The sequence below is a fragment of the Emys orbicularis genome, chromosome 21 (genome assembly GCF_028017835.1).
Source record: "Emys orbicularis isolate rEmyOrb1 chromosome 21, rEmyOrb1.hap1, whole genome shotgun sequence".
Lineage (NCBI taxonomy): Eukaryota > Metazoa > Chordata > Testudines > Emydidae > Emys > Emys orbicularis.
In genome coordinates, this window is record NC_088703.1 from 5,628,181 (window position 1) to 5,645,818 (window position 17,638).

Below are 17,638 nucleotides of genomic sequence, written 5' to 3' on the forward strand. Positions count from 1 at the left end.
GGCAATAAGTTAATTGTAGCGCCAGTTACTCCGGAGGCCTCTTGCTGCCGGGGGACCCCCAGATCACAGGCAGGGGGGACCCCCCAGATTACAGGCAGGGGGGGTGACAGGACACCCCCACGATCCCCCTCTCGGTTCACGGATCCCGCTCCTTTTTGACTCTGACGTCTCCGGCCAAGATGGTGGCGATTTCTCCCTGCATAAAGGCCCAGGGCACGTTGGAGCCGGCCAGGGGGCACTTCTCCCCGCTGGGGCAATAGACCTCGCCGGCCGCCCCCTGGGCTTTGATGAAATCGCGGGAGCAAGGGAAGCAGAACTTGTGGCTGGGCACCGACGGGCACTGCACAAAGTGGGTGTCTTCCAGCCGCTCGTGACAGATGGTGCAGCACAGGGGGGCACTGCTGGGGCCGCCCGAGGAGTCGGGGGTGCTCTGGGCGCCGGCTGAGTCGGTGCCGCCTGCCGAGTGGGCCCCGGAGGAAGAGGACGACGAGGAAGATGCCTGCCCGGGCTCGCTGTTGCGCGGGACGAGCCGGTGCTGGGCCGAGGCGGCGGGCGAGGCAGGGCTGGCGCTGTTTTGCCGGGCCGTGGTGGAGTGGACGGGGTTGGCGTCCTTGGGCGACTGCCCGGCCCCCAGGGCGTCGGCGACGTTCTTCAGCGCGGTGATGGGCGAGGGGTCGTTGCGCAGGGCGCCCTCGGGCCCCGGGGCCTGGCCGGCGGGCACGGCAAGGTGGGCCATGCCCGGTGAGTAGATCCCGGCCGACCCTTGGGGAAGCCAGGTCTGCCTCTGTTGCTGCTCCTCGCCCGTCAGCTTGCCCGCCGCACCCCCCTCACCCTCCGGCTCCGGGGAGGCCTTGCGGCGCCGCATGACGGCCCGGGGTGGCATGGCCCGCACCAGGGCGCTGGGCAGCATGGCGCAGCTGCTGTCTAGGAACTGCTGGGGCAGGGCCTCGGGGGCCGGGGGGTCCCGGAAGAACCGGACCCCCTCGGTGAAGAGCTCCCCCAGCAGGCGCCAGTCCCCGGTGCCGTGCCGCTTCTCGTACTCCAGGTACTTGTAGCCAGAGGAGATCACCTTGCCGGGGTCCTTGAGGCAGTCGTGGAACATCTGCTTGGCCAAGGCGAGGACGCCGGCGTAGACGCTGCCCGAGCCACACGGGTACTCGACAAAGAGCTTCAGCTCGAACTCGTAGCCGGGCCGGGGGGCGGCGTCGAAGGCGAAGATGCGCCCCACCAGCGCATGGTCCTTCTTGAAGCGCACGTTGAAGGGGGCGCAGGCTGAGAGGGCCAGCAGCTGCTCCCGCACCGCCTTGGGCTTGCCGTGCCACTCCTCCGCCCGGCCCCGCAAGGCCTCGCTCAACTCGGCCAGGCACTCCGCGTTGCGCTGCTTCTCCTTCTCGTACTCGCCGCCGTAGGGGCCCCGCGCCTTGCCCAGCTCCCCCAGGAGGGGCGAGGCAGCCGCCAAGCCCAGGCCGGGCCCCCGGGGCCCCAGCCCCGACACGGCAGCCAGCAAGCCCTGCGGCGCCCCCATCAGTCCCAGGCTGGGTGGCACAGGGCCCATCAGTGCCCGCCGGGCGGTGGGGCTCTGCCGGCTGCCTTCGGGTCCCCCGTCCTCCGCCCGGGGCAGGCCGTTGGGCAACCGGGGGCTGAGGGTGTAGTCGCCAGGCCCCCGGGCCCGCTCGTAGCGCTCCAGCCCGGCCCGGTCCAGGGACCCTCCGTCCTTGGCATGCTTGACGGCCTGGGGCCCCGGCGAGCGGGCGTCCTGCATGGCGTGGCTGCGCTTCAGCTGCCGCGCCGTCTCGATGAGGAACTCGATGCGATCGGCCCCTTCGAAGTTCACGCAGCCCCGGCACACGGCCTCGCTGAAATCCCAGATCATGGCCCACGGCATCTTGGGCAGGTCGCACAAGTAGCACCACTGCCGGCGGGACGCCTGCACCGCGGCCATGGTGCCGCCTTCCCCCACCCCCGGCGCTGCCTTGCGCGCCCGGCTCACTTGCGCGCCCCGCGCAGGGCCCCGCGCAGCCTAGGAGCGGCCCGATCCGCGCTGCCCCGCCGCTCCGCCGCCCGCTGCGGCTGCTACCCTGCTCATGGAGAAACTTACATAACTCCGCCGCGGCGCCTGCTGGGACATGTAGTCCCGTCCGCCGGGGCCGTCTTAAAGGGGCACAGGCCTGGTTGGGACCCGTCCCCCCCCTTGGCCTGGGGTCGTCAGCCGGACCCCTCCCGCCGCCTGCGGGAGTACGGGCCATTCGTGAGAGACCATCCAGGGTGGCTACGGATGTTGTTAATGAATGTTTTGGGGCCGTTTCCCCTCCCCGGCTTGTTATACTAAGGGGGGAAACTGAGGCCCGTCGGAGCAAAGGGATTTGTCCAGGGTCACCCAGTGAGTCAGTGGCAGAACCGGGTCCTAGATCCCATTCCCCTCCCAAAGTCAGGCATATAACCCAGGAGTCCTGGCTCCCAGCCCCGCCCCTCCCAACCACTAGACCCCACTCCTCACCCAGAGCCAGAAACAGAACCCAGGCGTCCTGGCTCCCAGCCCCCCCTCCCGCATCGCACTGAGGCTGACCCCACCAGATCTCACAGTGATAGCAGCGACCCACGGGCTCCCCGCTCCAATCCTGGTTTGACCCCCCGACCCCTGCCTCAGCTGAGGGGCTGGAGCTACCTCCCGGAGGCTCTGGATAGGGAGAGCGCCCCCTACGGAGTCCCCCTGCCTGCCCCCTGGGTTTGCCCCAGCAGGGGGCAGGGAGGGGGCCATGCAGTAAATGGGAGGGGGAGGGGGACGGGGGGTGTCCGACGGGCGCCTTCCAAAGAGCGGGGGCGGGGCGGGATAGAGGCCTGAATGCAGCCACCTCTGGGGTGGGACCCAGCGAACCGCGTGGCACCAAACACACAGAACCTCCCTCATCTGTGCCTGGGGGGCTCAGAGTCACTCCTGCCCCAGGCGCTGTCCGCTCGCACCCAGCTTCTGCCTTCCGTCCGTCCGTCCTTTCACACTCATCCAACTTTCTTTCCACCTTCCCTCCCCCCATCCCCCCTTCAGGACGGGTTTGGTCCCGGCGGGGCGCGGCCCCCACCCCCTCTCGCCTTGGCTGGGGAGGCCGGCGGGGCTCCAGCCCCGGAAGGGTTAATAGCTCGGTCCTGCCGAGGGGGGTGGGGTGGGAGAGGGACTACGATTCCCAGAATGCCCCGCGGCCCCCAGCTGGCCGCGCTCCCAGCCGCGCTGCGCGGCGCCCAGCCTGGGGAAACGGGGGGGAACCATCCGCATGTGACCCCCCCCGGCTGGCCCCCAAGGGGGGACCGGCCCGCCCGCTGCAACCGCAGCCCCCGTCCCTGGGAGGGGCTGGAGCCCAGATACCCCGGTGAGGGGCGTGCTGGGGCTGGGAGAGAGGCATGTGTGTGGGGCAGTGGAGAGAGGGGTACAGAAAGGGGGTGGCGGGGCTGGATGGGGGAGTGTGGGGATAGATGGACAAAGGGGTGGGGGATGGAGGAATGGTTAGAGGGGTGTTTGGGGGGATGGGTGGAGGGGGGTGTGGGGGGAGAAGGGAGGGATGGATAGAGGGGTGGGGGGATGGAGAGAGGGATGGATGAAGAGAGGGATGTGGGGGGAGTAGGGATGGATGGATAGAGGAGTGGGGGGAGGGAGGGGTGCGGGAAGGGAGAGAGGGATGGATTGAGGGGTGTGGGAGGGGTGTAGGGGAGGGATGAATGGAGGGGTGTGGGGGAGGGATGTAGGGAAGGGTGGGGGGATGGAGAGAGAGAGGGATGGATGGAGGGGTGTTGTAGGGATAGATGGAGAGAGGGCTGGATTGTGGGGTGTAGGGGAGGGATGTATGGAAGGGTGGGGGGATGAAGAGAGGGGTGTGGGGGGAGTAGGGATGGATGGATAGAGGAGTGGGGGGAGGGAGGGGTGCGAGAAGGGAGAGAGGGATGGATTGAGGGGTGTAGGGGAGGGATGAATAGAGGGGTATAGGGGGGAGGGATAGAGGGAAGGGTGGGGGGATGGAGAGAGGGATGGATGGAGGGGTGTGTAAGGATAGATGGAGAGAAGGGCGTGTGAGGGAGAGGTGGGGGAGGGATGGATAGAGGGGTTGGGGAGGGGTGTGGGGGAGAGGGAGGGAGGGAGAGGTGGGGGACGGCTGCCTGGAGAGATCAGTGGGTACCTGCGGGAATACATCAATAGCCCCCCCAGCAGTCGTCCCCCCCCGAAGACGCCCCACAGGTCGCAGGGTTCAGTATGAAAATAGTTTATTGCGTGTCCCGGGGGGGGATATTTGCAGCCCGGGGGGGTCTGGACCAAGGGGTGCGAACGGGCACCCCCAGCCCCGAGCGTCTGCCACTGCCCCCCCCCTCGGGGTGACCTTAAGGGGATGTGACGCAGGAAGGAGGGGCTAGATTTGACACCCGCCCCGTCCGGTCATGTGTGCTGAAATCACCCCCCCCCCCACACACACACTTGGGACCATTAACCCTTTGCTCTCCGCCGCCTCGGTAGCAGGGGAATAAAAGCCCCCACCCCCCGTGGTCTGTCGCTGGGGGGCGGGACTGTGGCCCCCCCCAAGAGGGACCCCAAATCTTGGGCTGGACGCTGGATCTGAACCCAGACCTGGGATATGAAGCCTGGACACAGATCCCGACCTTGGGGCATGGAGGGGGGGAGGGTTATGTTGTCGGAGCCCTCCAGGGCATCACCAAGACAGACACACAAATCGGGGGGGGGGGAATGAAGGGGGACCCCGGAGGGAGGCAACAATCGCCCCTCCCTGCCCTGGGCAGCCCTGGGGCTCAGTCCTGGCCTGGGGGGTTGGGGATCTCACCCGACTCCCGGACAGTGTTTATCCATTTTATAAACCTGGCCATGCCCGGACACAATTTAGTGGCATTGGCCAGTTACAGGAGTAGCAGATAGACTGCGGGTCGGGAGTGAGGGGCACCAGCAGAGCTGGGGGGGAGCCCTGGGCTGGGCTAGCAGGGGGCTGCGGGTCGGGAGTGAGGGGCACCGGCAGAGCTGGGGGTGGGGAGCCCAGGGCTGGGCTGGCAGGGGCTGTGGGTCAGGAGTGAGGGACACCGGCAGAGCTGGGGGTGGGGAGCCCAGGGCTGGGCTGGCAGGGGCTGTGGGTCGGGAGTGAGGGGCACCGGCAGAGCTGGGGGGGAGCCCAGGGCTGGGCTGGCAGGGGGCTGCGGGTCGGGAGTGAGGGGCACCGGCAGAGCTGGGGGGGAGCCCAGGGCTGGGCTGGCAGGGGGCTGCGGGTCGGGAGTGAGGGGCACCGGCAGAGCTGGGGGGGAGCCCAGGGCTGGGCTGGCAGGGGGCTGCGGGTCGGGAGTGAGGGGCACCGGCAGAGCTGGGGGGAACCTGGGGGGCTGTGGGTTGGGAGTGGGGGGCACCGGCAGAGCTGGGGCAGAGGATGTGGCAGTCTCCGATTTCCAGCTGCAGATACATTCAGCCCTTTTGCCAGGGTTTTGCTGACCACTTGGCTCATCGTAGCAAAGCCCGGGGGCGGAGGGGGACTCGCTCCCTGTTGGAGTAGATGGGGCGTCCCCTGCGCCGTGGGATGTGTGGGACAATCGGATGGGAGGGGGGGCTTCAGGAGAACTTCCCTTCGAGTGACCGAACTCTCGCTGTCCCGTGGCGGGTGCCCTGCACCCACCTACTTTGGGGGGCAGGATCCGCTGTGGGGGAGCCCCAGGCTCTGGGGAGTCACAGATTCTTCCAGCGCCCCCTACGCTTCCGAGTGGGGATCCCCTTCCTTCGCTTCAGTGGCGGGGAGCTGCGGCAGGGGTGGGCCTCGGCGGGGAGGACCCCTTGGGATTGTCCCGCATTCTCTGCCGGCTCAGGGGACGTTTCCACCTTGGCGGCGAAGGTCTCGGCGGGGAGTGGGCTCTTGGCGGGGGGTGCTGGCAGTGGGGAGCCGACGGGCGCCTGCTGGTGGAAGAGGCCCCCTCGGGGGGCGCCCAGGCCGGGTCCCTGGGCCGGGAGGAGGGGCAGGAGGGCAGCTACCACGTTGGTGAGACGGTCCAGGCTGTGGTGCACGGTGTAGGTCAGGTCGCGGATGGCCTCGGCCGTCTCCCGCTGGGCAGCCAGGAGATCCAGCGAGGGCTCCAGGGGCGGCTCAGGGCGCGGGCACCGGCGGCGGGGCGGCGGGGAGCCCGGGAGCCGCTCCCTGCATGGCTGCTCTGTGGGCGAGTGTCCCGGGTGCGGCCGGCGGCCCAGCCCGGCCGGCGAGGGTGCCAACCGCATGATTTGCAGAGAGGGCTCGGCCGAGGGGGGCGCCGGCGAGTCCCGCTCCTTGGGCTGCAGCAGGACCCCATCCAGGGCGCAGCACGGGGGCTGGACCGAGGGCTCGGGGCTGGAGGAGACCTTGCCCCCGGCCAGCGTCTCTGCAGAGAGAGAAGAGAGAGCGTCAGCTGTGGGCACAGGGCAGGTCACTCCCCAAAGAGTGTGTCCCCCCCCCCGAGGGGTAGGATCTGTTTCCCAGCAGTGGTGGGCGGGACAGTCCCCTCCGGTCTATTCCCCCCAGGGGGTGCGGAACCACCCCCTCCCGCCCATCTCCCAGGGGTTAGCCCTCCTGAAGTTGCCTCCAGGTCCCCCATCCGGCTTGGCTCCCAGAGGGGACGGGGTCCTGTCACCAGGGCCGCCTCAGCAGAGCTGACTGCCCCCCCCTCCCATGCCCTGCACCCCCCCCCTCCCCCATGGCCTGGGCCCAGGACTCCTGGGTTCTGATCCCAGAGCGGGCACCAGCTGGCAGTGGAGCTGTGAGGAGCAGGGCAGGTTGGTGGCACGGTCAGTACTAATTAACGAGCTGTGCCCCGAAGGACCCGCCCCCCCGTGATATGGCGTGAGTCCCTCCAAGCTCGACTCACCCATGCGGAGTCAGGGGGAAGCAGCCAGCCAAGTGGGTCAGTCGAGGTTTCTGTCATGCCCCAGTGTCGTGCTAGGGGGCGCTGTGAGTGACTGTGTGTGCACCCCTGCTGGGCCCCACTGTACCCCCTCACACCGCAGGGGGGCTGGTGCTGGCTGCCAGGGGACAGAGCCCCTGACCCCTCTCCCTGCAGCACAGTGCCCCCTACTGCCCCACTGGGGTCAGCACTGACTGCGAGGTGAGAGCGCCCCCTACTGAGCTCCCACCCCACAGTACCTGGGTTTCCCTTGGCACCAGACAGGCTCTCTCATCTCAGCTCTGACTGTACCCCACGGTGCTTAGCTTGGCAGCCCCGTGTGAGGCGACACAGCTCCTGATGCCCCCTCCAATTCCCCAATTACTGTCTGGTTCATGGGGGAGTGTTACCAAGCCCTCCTAGCTCTGGTGGTACCAGTGTACCCAGCTGGGGGAGTTGGTTCTGCCCACCGATGGGGGGCACGGTCCCATCCCGGGGTGGGCACTCACCAGAGCCGTGGTGGTATCTGTGGGCGAAGGCTGTGGGGTGCTGCTCGGCCCCACCGGGCCCCATCACCACGCCGGGCCCCAGGATGGCAAAGATGGTTTCCTCCTCCGCCGAGAAGGTCTCCTCGCTGGCAGCCGTTCCCCCAGCGCCCTGGGTGGAGTGGGGCACCCGCGCCAGCTTCTCCTTGGTGCGTCGCTTGAAGTCATTCCAGCGCTTCTGCACCTCCTGGCCCGTCCGCTTCCAGCTGGTGATGGTGTTGATCTTGGCGGCGATGCCCTCCCAGACGCGCCGGCGCTCGGCCACCGTCACCTGCCGGCTCTGGGCGCCATACAACTTGGTGTAGTGGGCGCGCACCTCCTGGATGAGGATCTGGTTCTCCTCGTAGGAGAAGCGGGGCTTGCGCAGACGGATGATCTCCTCGGCGTCCCCGGGCATGCCTGGCGCCCAGTGGGGAGGGGTGGCTGGGGGGTCCCCGGAGGGCGTGGATACCCTGCACGGCGAGGCGGGCCCCACGGTGGTGCTAGAGGAAGGGGGCACCGTGCCAGGCAAGACGGTGCCCTGCAGATCTCAGAGACTCATAGACTTTACGGCCAGAAGGGACCATCATGATCATCTAGTCTGACCTCCTCTCCGCTGCTCCCTTCCCTCCCCGGCATGCAGCCGAGCCCCCCACCCTGCTGGGGGGGGTCTGTGCCCCCCACTCCGCAATGCGTGCCCCTGCCCACTCCGGCCCCTGCTGCAGCCCGGCGCCAGCCTCCCCCGTCCTTCCTCCGCCCAGCTGGCTCCGTCCCCTCCCATTCCCCGGCACCGAGCATGCTCACTCCCAGCCCGGCTCCCAGCAGGCCAAGGGCGCTCGGTTTCCGTAGCAACCCTGGCTGGGTCCCCCTGCCAGTCCTCCGTCCCCCGTCCCCCCCCGCGGGCTGGAGGATGCAGAACCCCTGAGCCTGACAACTGGGGGGGGACTGCCCATGAGTTACCCCCCCCCCCCGCCTGCTTCCCAGCCTCAAGTAGGGTGGGAAAGTCTCCAGAGTGATTGATCCATGGAGCGATCCCTCCCCACATCCATCCCCGTGCACCCCATCTAACCATCCATCCATCCCCATACACCCCTCTATCTATCTATCCCCATGCACCCCCTCTATCTAATCTATCTATCCCCATACACCCCCTCTATCTATCTATCCCCATACACCCCCTCTATCTAATCTATCTATCTATCCCCATACACCCCCTCTATCTATCTATCCCCATATACCCCATCATCTATCTATCTATCTATCTATCTATCTATCTATCTATCTATCTATCTATCTATCCCCATACACCCCATCATCTATCTATCTATCCCCATACACCCCCTCTATCTATCTATCCCCATACACCCCATCATCTATCTATCTATCTATCTATCTATCTATCTATCTATCTATCTATCTATCCCCATACACCCCCTCTATCTATCTATCTCCATACACCCCATCATCTATCTATCTATCCCCATACACCCCCTCTATCTAATCTATCCATCTATCCCCATACACCCCTCTATCTATCTATCTATCCCCATACACCCCCTCTATCTAATCTATCTATCTATCCCCATACACCCCCTCTATCTATCTATCCCCATACACCCCATCATCTATCTATCTATCCCCATACACCCCCTCTATCTATCTATCCCCATACACCCCCTCTATCTAATCTATCTATCTATCCCCATACACCCCCTCTATCTGTCTATCCCCATACACCCCATCATCTATCTATCTATCTATCTATCTATCTATCTATCTATCTATCTATCTATCTCTCTAATCTCCATACCCTGCCCCCTTTTGTCTCTGGCTGCCTGTTGGACCCTGGCATTTCCTGTGGGAGGGAAGGAGGGTCAGAGAAGGAGTAGTCCTGGGGAGAAGGGGTAGGGAAGCCGGCTAGGTCTAGGGTTTCTTTTAGGGTCCCCTGTTATCTCCCCACTGGTGAGGGGCTGGCCAGGCTTCATGGGGGATGGGCTGCAAGATTCACCCCCTTCTGTTGGCTCCCCCACTCTCCAACAGAGAGTCCTGAGCCTTAGGGGAGCAGCAGCAATGGCCAGGGAGAAAGGGGAATTTCCCCTCCTGACACCCAAGGTCCTCTCTCCACCCCAGCGAGGTGGGGGCACTGGGCAGCCGAGGGGACCAGTGCTTACCGCAGCAGCCGATGGGCGCATGGGGCTTGACTCCAAGTGCTCTTCCTCTCCTGCTCTGCACAGAGCCCTCCGCTGGGGTGGGGTTGTCCGGGCCCCGGGAGCAGTAGGACTGGGAGTCAGCATTTCCTTGGGATGCCTGGGGCAGCTCCCCCTCTCACAGCAAGGGGCTCAGGCTCTCAGCAGACTCAGGCAGCATTGCTGTGTCAGTTACACCGAGGGCAGCTCCCCTGTCTCCCAGCGATGGGCTCAGGCTGTGACTCCAGCATCGGTCTGGTGTGCCTGTGGTCCAAACCCCCGGTTAATGCTGTGTGGTGTGAGCCCCCACCCCTTTGTTCTGCCCTGAGAGAAGGGGGAATGGAAGTCCCCTGGGTCTGTGGGTCTTTGACCCTGTCCAGGGGCTGGCACGTGTCAGAGGATGATAACGCCCTACTGCTGCTGGCTTCAGCGTGACTCCTTTTACTTCAGTGGTGGAAGCTGAGGGGGGACCCAGCACTGATCCCAAGATCCTCACTGACCTAGTGGCTGGGACCCAAAGCCTGAAACTGACTAGGAACAGAAGGTGAAACTGACCAGCCAGTCCGCTTCCAAAGATTTAAAGGAATTGAAGAATTGGAGGGGGGGCGGGGGGCGGATGGGAGCTTCAAAGTGGTGAGTAATTCATCATAATAATGATGGTGATTCTTCGTTTTACTGTAGTGCCCTGGAGCCCGAGTCACTGGTCAGGACCTGGCTGTGCCAGGGGCTGGCTAAGCCCGGAACAAAAAATGTGTGTCGGCTCCTTGGTGTGTCTTTGTACAGCCCCTAACGCCATGGGGGCCTGGAGCAAGACTGGGGCACCGAGGTGCTACCGTAATACACCTAATAGCAATAAAACATACAGCGCCTGGCACAGTGAGGGCCTGACCCATGACTGGGGCTCTGAGCTACCAGGATACATATAATGATTGTTAATAAACCAATACACCACCAGCAGGTTGAGTCAATAGCTCAATATCCCTCCATTGGCCCATCCAGGTGTTTTTCGTGACGCTTTGTTTCAGGCTGGGACAATAGAACCGATTTCCTTCTCACGGCGCCCTTTAAGGTAAATCCCTTTTGCTGCATCCCCCGCCATGGCCAGCAGGTGCCAGGCTGCGGACACAGGCAGGCCTGTCTGCCAGCAAGCAGCATCATCCCCAACCAGCAGACGCGGGGCAGGCTGCCCAAGGAACCCAGGCGTCCCTCGCTAGCTCTGAAGCCAAGGGGAATCCAGTAGGGTGACCAGATGTCCTGATTTTATAGGGACAGTCCCGATTTTTGGGTCTTTTTCTTATATAGGCTCCTATTACCCCCCACCCCCTGTCCCGATTTTTCACATTTGCTGTCTGGTCACCCTAGGAATCCAGGGGCCTAATAAAGCCCAGCTACCAACCAGTCAGAGGACACGGGGAGGGGCCCTCGGCTCTTCCCTCTGTAGGTAATTGTCCAGGAGCTGGATCTGTTATAGTGTCACAAAGAGAAGGCTCCAGGGTGACTTGATTCCAGTCTAGCAGGACCCTCCTGGGGAACAGAAATTCGCTAATAAAGGACTCCTGGCAAACAAGGGTCTGACACCATCCAATGGCTGCCCCTGAAGTGAGCAGAGGCGGATTTACAATGAAACACACAATGCCCTGGCATGGGGCCCCCCAACTACAGGGGGCCCCAGGGCCGGGCAGCCCAGCACCGTCCAGCACCCGCTGCAGGGACAGAAGCTGTGGGGGAGAGCAGGGAGGGAGCTGTTTAAGAGCCGTGCTGGAGGCACGGTGTGCAATGTGCTCTCCCAGTCGGTAAGCCGGGGTCCTGCTGCAGGCTGGCGCTGGCGGCCCCGCGTGCCACAGCAGGCAGGCCGGTGAGGGGCCGGCTGGGGCCACACTGTAGGGGAGGCGGGCGCGCTCCCCTGGTGGGGCATCTGTCCGCGCTTGTCCTGCTGCCCTGACCCTCTGGACGCCGGGCAGCGCAGGTGCAGTCCCTGGTGTGCACTGCTGCTGGCGGCCCCTGGAAAAAGGCCAGGGGAAGGGAGCCACAGACCAGGGGGTCTCAACTCTCACCTGCTGCTGCCCAGGTCTAAGGTCTCCAATGGCGCTAATGGCCTGCTCTCAGGGCAGGGGGCGGGGCGGGGCAGGGGGCTGGGAGCACCCCCATGACCCCAGCCCACAACCCCAGCCCCTTGCCCTGACTCCTGCACCCCCCCCCACATCCCCACCTGCACCCCTTGCACCAAATGGGAGCTGCCCCAGGTAAGCGCTCCGCACCCCCACCTCCTGCCCCAGCCCTGAGCCCCCTTCCTCACCCTAAGTCCTGGCCAGACCCTGCACCCCAAACCCCAGCCTGCTCCTGCACCCTAACTCCCTCCCAGACCCTGCACCCCAGCCCTGAGCCCCCTCCCGCACCCTAACTCCTGGCCAGACCCCGCACCCCAACGTTTTTTTACATTTTTTTTATAAAGGGCTCTTATCCAAAGCACTTTATACTAGTTAGCTAATGGTCCAAACAATAGCTCTCGTCCCCTAACGCCCCTACTCTACTTACGCTACATTGATGACATCTTCATCATCTGGACCCATGGAAAAGAAGCCCTTGAGGAATTCCACCATGATTTCAATAATTTCCATCCCACCATCAACTTCAGCCTAGATCAATCCACACAAGCGGTCCATTTCCTGGACACTACTGTGCTAATATTTGGAAAGATCATTAAGTGGTTCGCCGAGACCCTCAGCGATTTTCAAGTGGTCTGTGGAAAAATAAGTTAGACTAGAAAACCAATCAAGGTACCTCACTTTATTTTCATTGACTTGCTGTTACTTATAGGAGGAGGATGAAGGAAAAAAGAATGAAAACCGGGGGCGGGGGGAGGTCGGAGTGAATGGTCTTTTTCTTGGTTGGGTCCCAAGGAGGGGCCCCAAAAATGAAGCCAAGCCCAGGGCCCCACTATCTCTAAATCTGCCACTGGAAGCGAGACCAGTTCAGACTGGCCATAAGGCGTGAATTTTTAACGGTGAGGGTGATTAAGCGTGGGAGCAACTCGCTGACTGGGGGTCGTGGTGGATTCTCCATCACTGGCCATTTTAAAATCAGGATCAGCTGTTTTCCTAAAAGAGCTGCGCTAGGAATTATTCTGGGGAAGGTCTCTGGCCTGTGGGCGTGTCTACACTTAAAATACAGGGGCGCCAGCCCAGGGGGGACCGGGGGACACGGCCCCACCACTTTTTACCTGCTGTAAGGGTGAGCGATGGGGGAGCGGGGTCCTGGGGGAAGAGGTCGGCAGGAGGGAGGCCTTGGGGAAAGGGGACGGTGCGAGGACGGGGACTTGGGGGTGGGGGCTTGTGAGGAAGGGCTGGCATGGGGCGGGGGCTTGTGCAGTATGGGGGGGCACAGTTCGGGCACTGGTGCCTCCCATTTTTAGGGTAACCCACCTCCCTGGCAGGTGGTAGCTAGGGTGATGGAAGAATTCTTCCCCACTGCGGGTTCGGTCGTCTAGCTCCACCTCTCCGGGGTGTGGATGTTTTGCACCATCTGAGCGAGGCAGCTATGCCAGGGTAAGTGCCCAGGGTAGATGGGCACACTGGTCCCGTCCGGCCTTGGAGCCTGTGAGTCTATGACCCACAGGGGTGGCAGCCGCTGGAGATCACAGGGCAGAGAGAGGAGGTTAGTGACACTGGACAGCGGCAAGAGACTGGAAGGACTTCGCGGGTGGGGGGGATGACTCTGTCCTTCAGTGCGAGGAGCCCAGCGCCCAGAACCCTGAGCCCAGGGAGCGGGAGGGGGGAGATGCACGGGATATTGCCTGACTTGGGCTGCGAGCTGCTTTGCTCCCATAAGCTATATTAATCAGCTTTGCATCTGGCCACGGGAGCTTTCCGAGAAAAATCCTGAGGATTGACAAAATGGGGTGAGTTTCCCAGTAAGCGGGGCTGTTAATATTACCCACAATGCCCCAGTGCGGCGCTAGGGGGCGCTGTGCTGCAGGGACCGGGGTGCAAGGAACTCAGCAGAGAGCGCTCTCCCCTCGCAGTCAGTGCTGGCCCCACTGCGGCGCTAGGGGGCGCTGTGCTGCAGGGACCGGGGTGGGAGGGGTTCAGTAGGGGGCTCTCCCCTCGCAGTCAGTGCTGGCCCCAGTGCGGCGCTAGGGGGCGCTGTGCTGCAGGGACCGGGGTGGGAGGGGTTCAGTAGGGGGCTCTCCCCTCGCAGTCAGTGCTGGCCCCAGTGCGGCGCTAGGGGGCGCTGTGCTGCAGGGACCGGGGTGGGAGGGGTTCAGTAGGGGGCTCTCCCCTCGCAGTCAGTGCTGGCCTCAGTGCGGCGCTAGGGGGCGCTGTGCTGCAGGGGCCGGGGTGGGAGGGGTTCAGTAGGGGGCTCTCCCCTCGCAGTCAGTGCTGGCCCCAGTGCGGCGCTAGGGGGCGCTGTGCTGCAGGGACCGGGGTGTGGGGGGGTCAGTAGGAGGCTCTCCCCTCGCAGTCAGTGCTGGCCCCAGTGCGGCGCTAGGGGGCGCTGTGCTGCAGGGGCCGGGGTGGGAGGGGTTCAGTAGGGGGCTCTCCCCTCGCAGTCAGTGCTGGCCCCAGTGCGGCGCTAGGGGGCGCTGTGCTGCAGGGACCGGGGTGTGGGGGGGTCAGTAGGAGGCTCTCCCCTCGCAGTCAGTGCTGGCCCCAGTGCGGCGCTAGGGGGCGCTGTGCTGCAGGGACCGGGGTGGGAGGGGTTCAGTAGGGGGCTCTCCCCTCGCAGTCAGTGCTGGCCCCAGTGCGGCGCTAGGGGGCGCTGTGCTGCAGGGACCGGGGTGTGGGGGGGTCAGTAGGAGGCGCTCTCCCTCGCAGTCACTGCTGGCCCCAGTGCGGCGCTAGGGGGCACCCCTACCCCTGTGCACTTTCCCCCCTAGGCCCCTCTCCCTCCAGCCATGGCTGTGATTACAGGGCGGCCCTGTGGAAGCAGGGGGCTCCCTGCCCACTTGGTGCCCCAGGGGCGAGACCCTTTGGCAGCCTGGCCCTGGTACCGGGACACAAAGGGGGCGGGGGGGGGGGGGTCTGTGTCCCTGGAGGCCGTGTGGTGGGGGAGGGGTGCGCGGCGTCCAGATGTGGCGGCCGTGGACAATAGCCAAGCGGGAAGGGACAGATGGGGCGGCGCACACAATGCGGGAGCCGTTTAGCATTCAGGAGCCGCGCTCGGCCGCCTCCCCTCCTCCCCCGACGCTATTGAGCCCAGCCAAAGGCTGCGGCTCCGCCTGGCAGGATGAAAGGGCCCATCTGCTCCCAGCTCCCCCCGTTCGGCCCAGGCTGGGACATCAGGGAGGCCCCCAGTGCCCGGCCGGACTCGGCCGCAGCCATCCAAGTGGGCCCTTTCCCTGCCCTCAGACCCATTCCAGGGGGGCCCAGGGAAGATTTGCCCCTCCCTGGGGTTTCCCCCAGAATCCATTCCAGCGAGGGGCATGGAGCCACTCCGGCTCTTCTCCTCCTGCACCCCAGAGTCTAGGAGTCCGGGGCCCCTTTGCCTCTCCTCAGCCCCCCCGGCGCTCCTCGGGAACTGGCGTTCCTGTGCGGCACGACCTTCACCAAGTGTCGGCGGCTCTGCAGGGTGGCACTGACCCAGCAGCTGCCTGGCTGGACTTGTCCCAGGTGGCAGGGGCCCACTGGCACTGGCTTCCCCCAGCAAGGACGCTGGGAACTGGAGCGGGGAGCCAGGGCCCTTCCATAAACCCTTGTGTATCCACCTGCTAGAGCAAAGCCCCCCCCCCCCCCCGGCTTTATTTTAAGCTGTTATTTCATGATCACCCCCTTGCTTCCTCTTTCTCCCTGATGCTGCTCTAACCCCCAGCCCACGCTCCCTCTCGTTGCTGGGAATAGAACCCAGGAGTCCTGATTCCCCAACCTTCGCTGCACTAACCCCACAGCTGGGGAAAGATCCCACGAGTCCTTCCGCCCAGCCCTGCTACTCCCACCATCAGAGCCACTCCCTTCCCAGAGCTGGGATAGAACCCAGGAGTCCTGGCTCCCAGCCCCCACTCCCCGCTCTAACCACTAGACTCTACTCCCTGCCCAGACCTGGGATAGAACCCACGAGTCCTGGTTCCCAACTCCCCCACTCGACCCCCCCTCCCCTCCCAGAGCTGGGATAGAACCCAGGAGTCCTGGCTCCCAGCCCCGACTGCCCGCTCTAACCACTAGACCCTACTCCCTTCCCAGAGCTGGGATAGAACCCACGAGACCTGGTTCCCAACTCCCCCACTCTAACCACTAGACCCCACTCCCCTCCCAAAGCCGAAAAGAGAACCCAGGAGTCCTGTGCCTAAAACCCACAATGCCCCCCCTAAAACATTTCTGTATTGAACTACCCCTGTACCCACCCATCCAAGCCGAACGTCACTGGGTGATCGCCCGGCCTTACAGCCCAGATTGGCCAACAGAAGCTGCTTCTGGCTGAATCGATCCTCCTGCAGGGTGAGACGTTGCAACCAGAAACATCCCCCGGGGTGGGGGTGGGGGGCCTCTGCCTCCCTGCTGGCCTGTGGGACCACACCCCAGCCGCTCACCCCTGGGGGGCACTGGAGACAGCCGGGAGTGGCTGCAGCCACTGGGAGTTCCCTCCCTCTGGGAGCCCTGGCCTTGCCGCTCTGAAGGACCCCTCACCACGTCCCACCTGCATGGGTGGCGGGTATAGGAGGTCAGGGGGCGGCTTGGGGCCAGCCAGCCAGTGGCCTGGGGGCCAGGACGGCACTCGGGGGCTGGCTGGTGGCCTGGGGGTTGGTCGGGCAGGCCGGCAGCTGGGCCGGTGCTCAGGGCCAGAAAGCGGCCTGGGGGTCAGGGTGGTTTGGCCAGGGCTCGTCCAGTCGTGGAGGGCTCAGAGCTCTGATGGGCGGGGGGGGTAGAAGGGGCGGGGCCTCGGGCAGAAGGGGCAGGGCCGGATGGGGCTAGCCTCCCCAAAGGGGGCATTCAAGTGCCGCCCACGCCCACCTGTCAGCGGGCAGCATCTGCCAGCAAAGGTGCAGCCAAGGCCTGAGATGTGAAACACCCGCAGAGTGGTAGAGTTTCAGGCCAGAAGGGACCCAGTAGCCTGCTCCCCTGTATAGCCCAGGTCATTCCAATCCCCCAGCTCCCCTGTATTGGAGCCGTCAAGAGATGGAGACCCCACCACTTCCCCGGGCCGCTTGTTCCGATGGCTGATCACCCGCGTCATTACCCAGCGGAGCCTGTATTTCTCCTGGGGATTCACCTGGCTACAGCTGCCCTGATCCACCACCGAGCCTGCTTTGTAAGGGGGAAAGAAGCTGTTTCGAAGGATGGTTTTGCACCAGGTGAATTAGAAAAACACCAGGCGGTTCTGTCTATCGCACGCAGCCATAACACGCGCCCCCCCTTTGTGAGCCTCCGTTTCCCCATCTGTACAATGTCCCTGCGGCACGCGCTTTGAGATCCGCCCAACGACGGGAGCTAGGGATGGTTCCTGCCGGAGTTGTTGCTCTTGTCTTTGGGCCAGCGGCTAGAGGGGAACGTAGCCTGCAATTCCTCCAGCACCCCGGCGGTCAATGACTATTTGTCAGATGTCAGCTGAAAGCTGGGGATCAGGGATCGTGGCCTGTGTCCCGGGAGGGCAGTGTGGTGGAGTGGTCACAGATGAGGGGGCAGGCCGCTCATCTAGAGAGCAGGGCCAGGGCTAGGTGGCTGCAAACTCGCTAGCATTTCAACTCAGAGTGCCGCCCCTTAGGCTTACAGGGGTCTCCAGGGCTAGCTTAGGGCTGGGGTAATTGCTGGAAACACGGTGGCAAGAGCACGCAACGTGCCGGCATCGTGTTGCTAAAGCCACGTCGCGGTGGAACCGGTTGCCCAGGGAGGCTGCGGAATCTCCGCTGGACTCACAGCTGGCAGGGGCAGGGCAAGTTATGACGTGCTCCTGCCGGGAGTGCAGGGGGCTGGACTCGAGGCCTCTCGAGGTCCCTGCCAGGCTCTGACTCTGTGATCTATTATAAAAACGGAAGCAAGCCGAGGTCACCAAAAAAGGGAAGGGTCCGCAGCTGTGAATGGGCCTCTTCCCAATTAGTGATACTCATCTCATGGACCGCTG

At 64.2% G+C, this 17,638-nt stretch overlaps 2 protein-coding genes across 2 annotated transcripts; both read right to left on the minus strand.

Annotated features, from left to right (window-relative positions):
- Window positions 1-1,942, minus strand: IRF2BP1 (interferon regulatory factor 2 binding protein 1). Its single transcript, XM_065420975.1, has 2 exons — window positions 737-1,942; window positions 1-676 (listed from the first exon to the last, which is right to left on the minus strand). The coding sequence occupies exons 1-2, from the start codon at window positions 1,940-1,942 to the stop codon at window positions 137-139; spliced, it is 1,746 nt and encodes a 581-aa protein (XP_065277047.1). The 3' UTR covers window positions 1-136.
- Window positions 1,943-5,698: 3,756 nt separating this feature from the next.
- On the minus strand, window positions 5,699-7,818 carry MYPOP (Myb related transcription factor, partner of profilin). Its single transcript, XM_065421068.1, has 2 exons — window positions 7,386-7,818; window positions 5,699-6,378 (listed from the first exon to the last, which is right to left on the minus strand). Exons 1-2 carry the CDS (start codon window positions 7,816-7,818, stop codon window positions 5,699-5,701), a joined length of 1,113 nt encoding a protein of 370 aa, XP_065277140.1.
- Window positions 7,819-17,638: the final 9,820 nt, after the last annotated feature.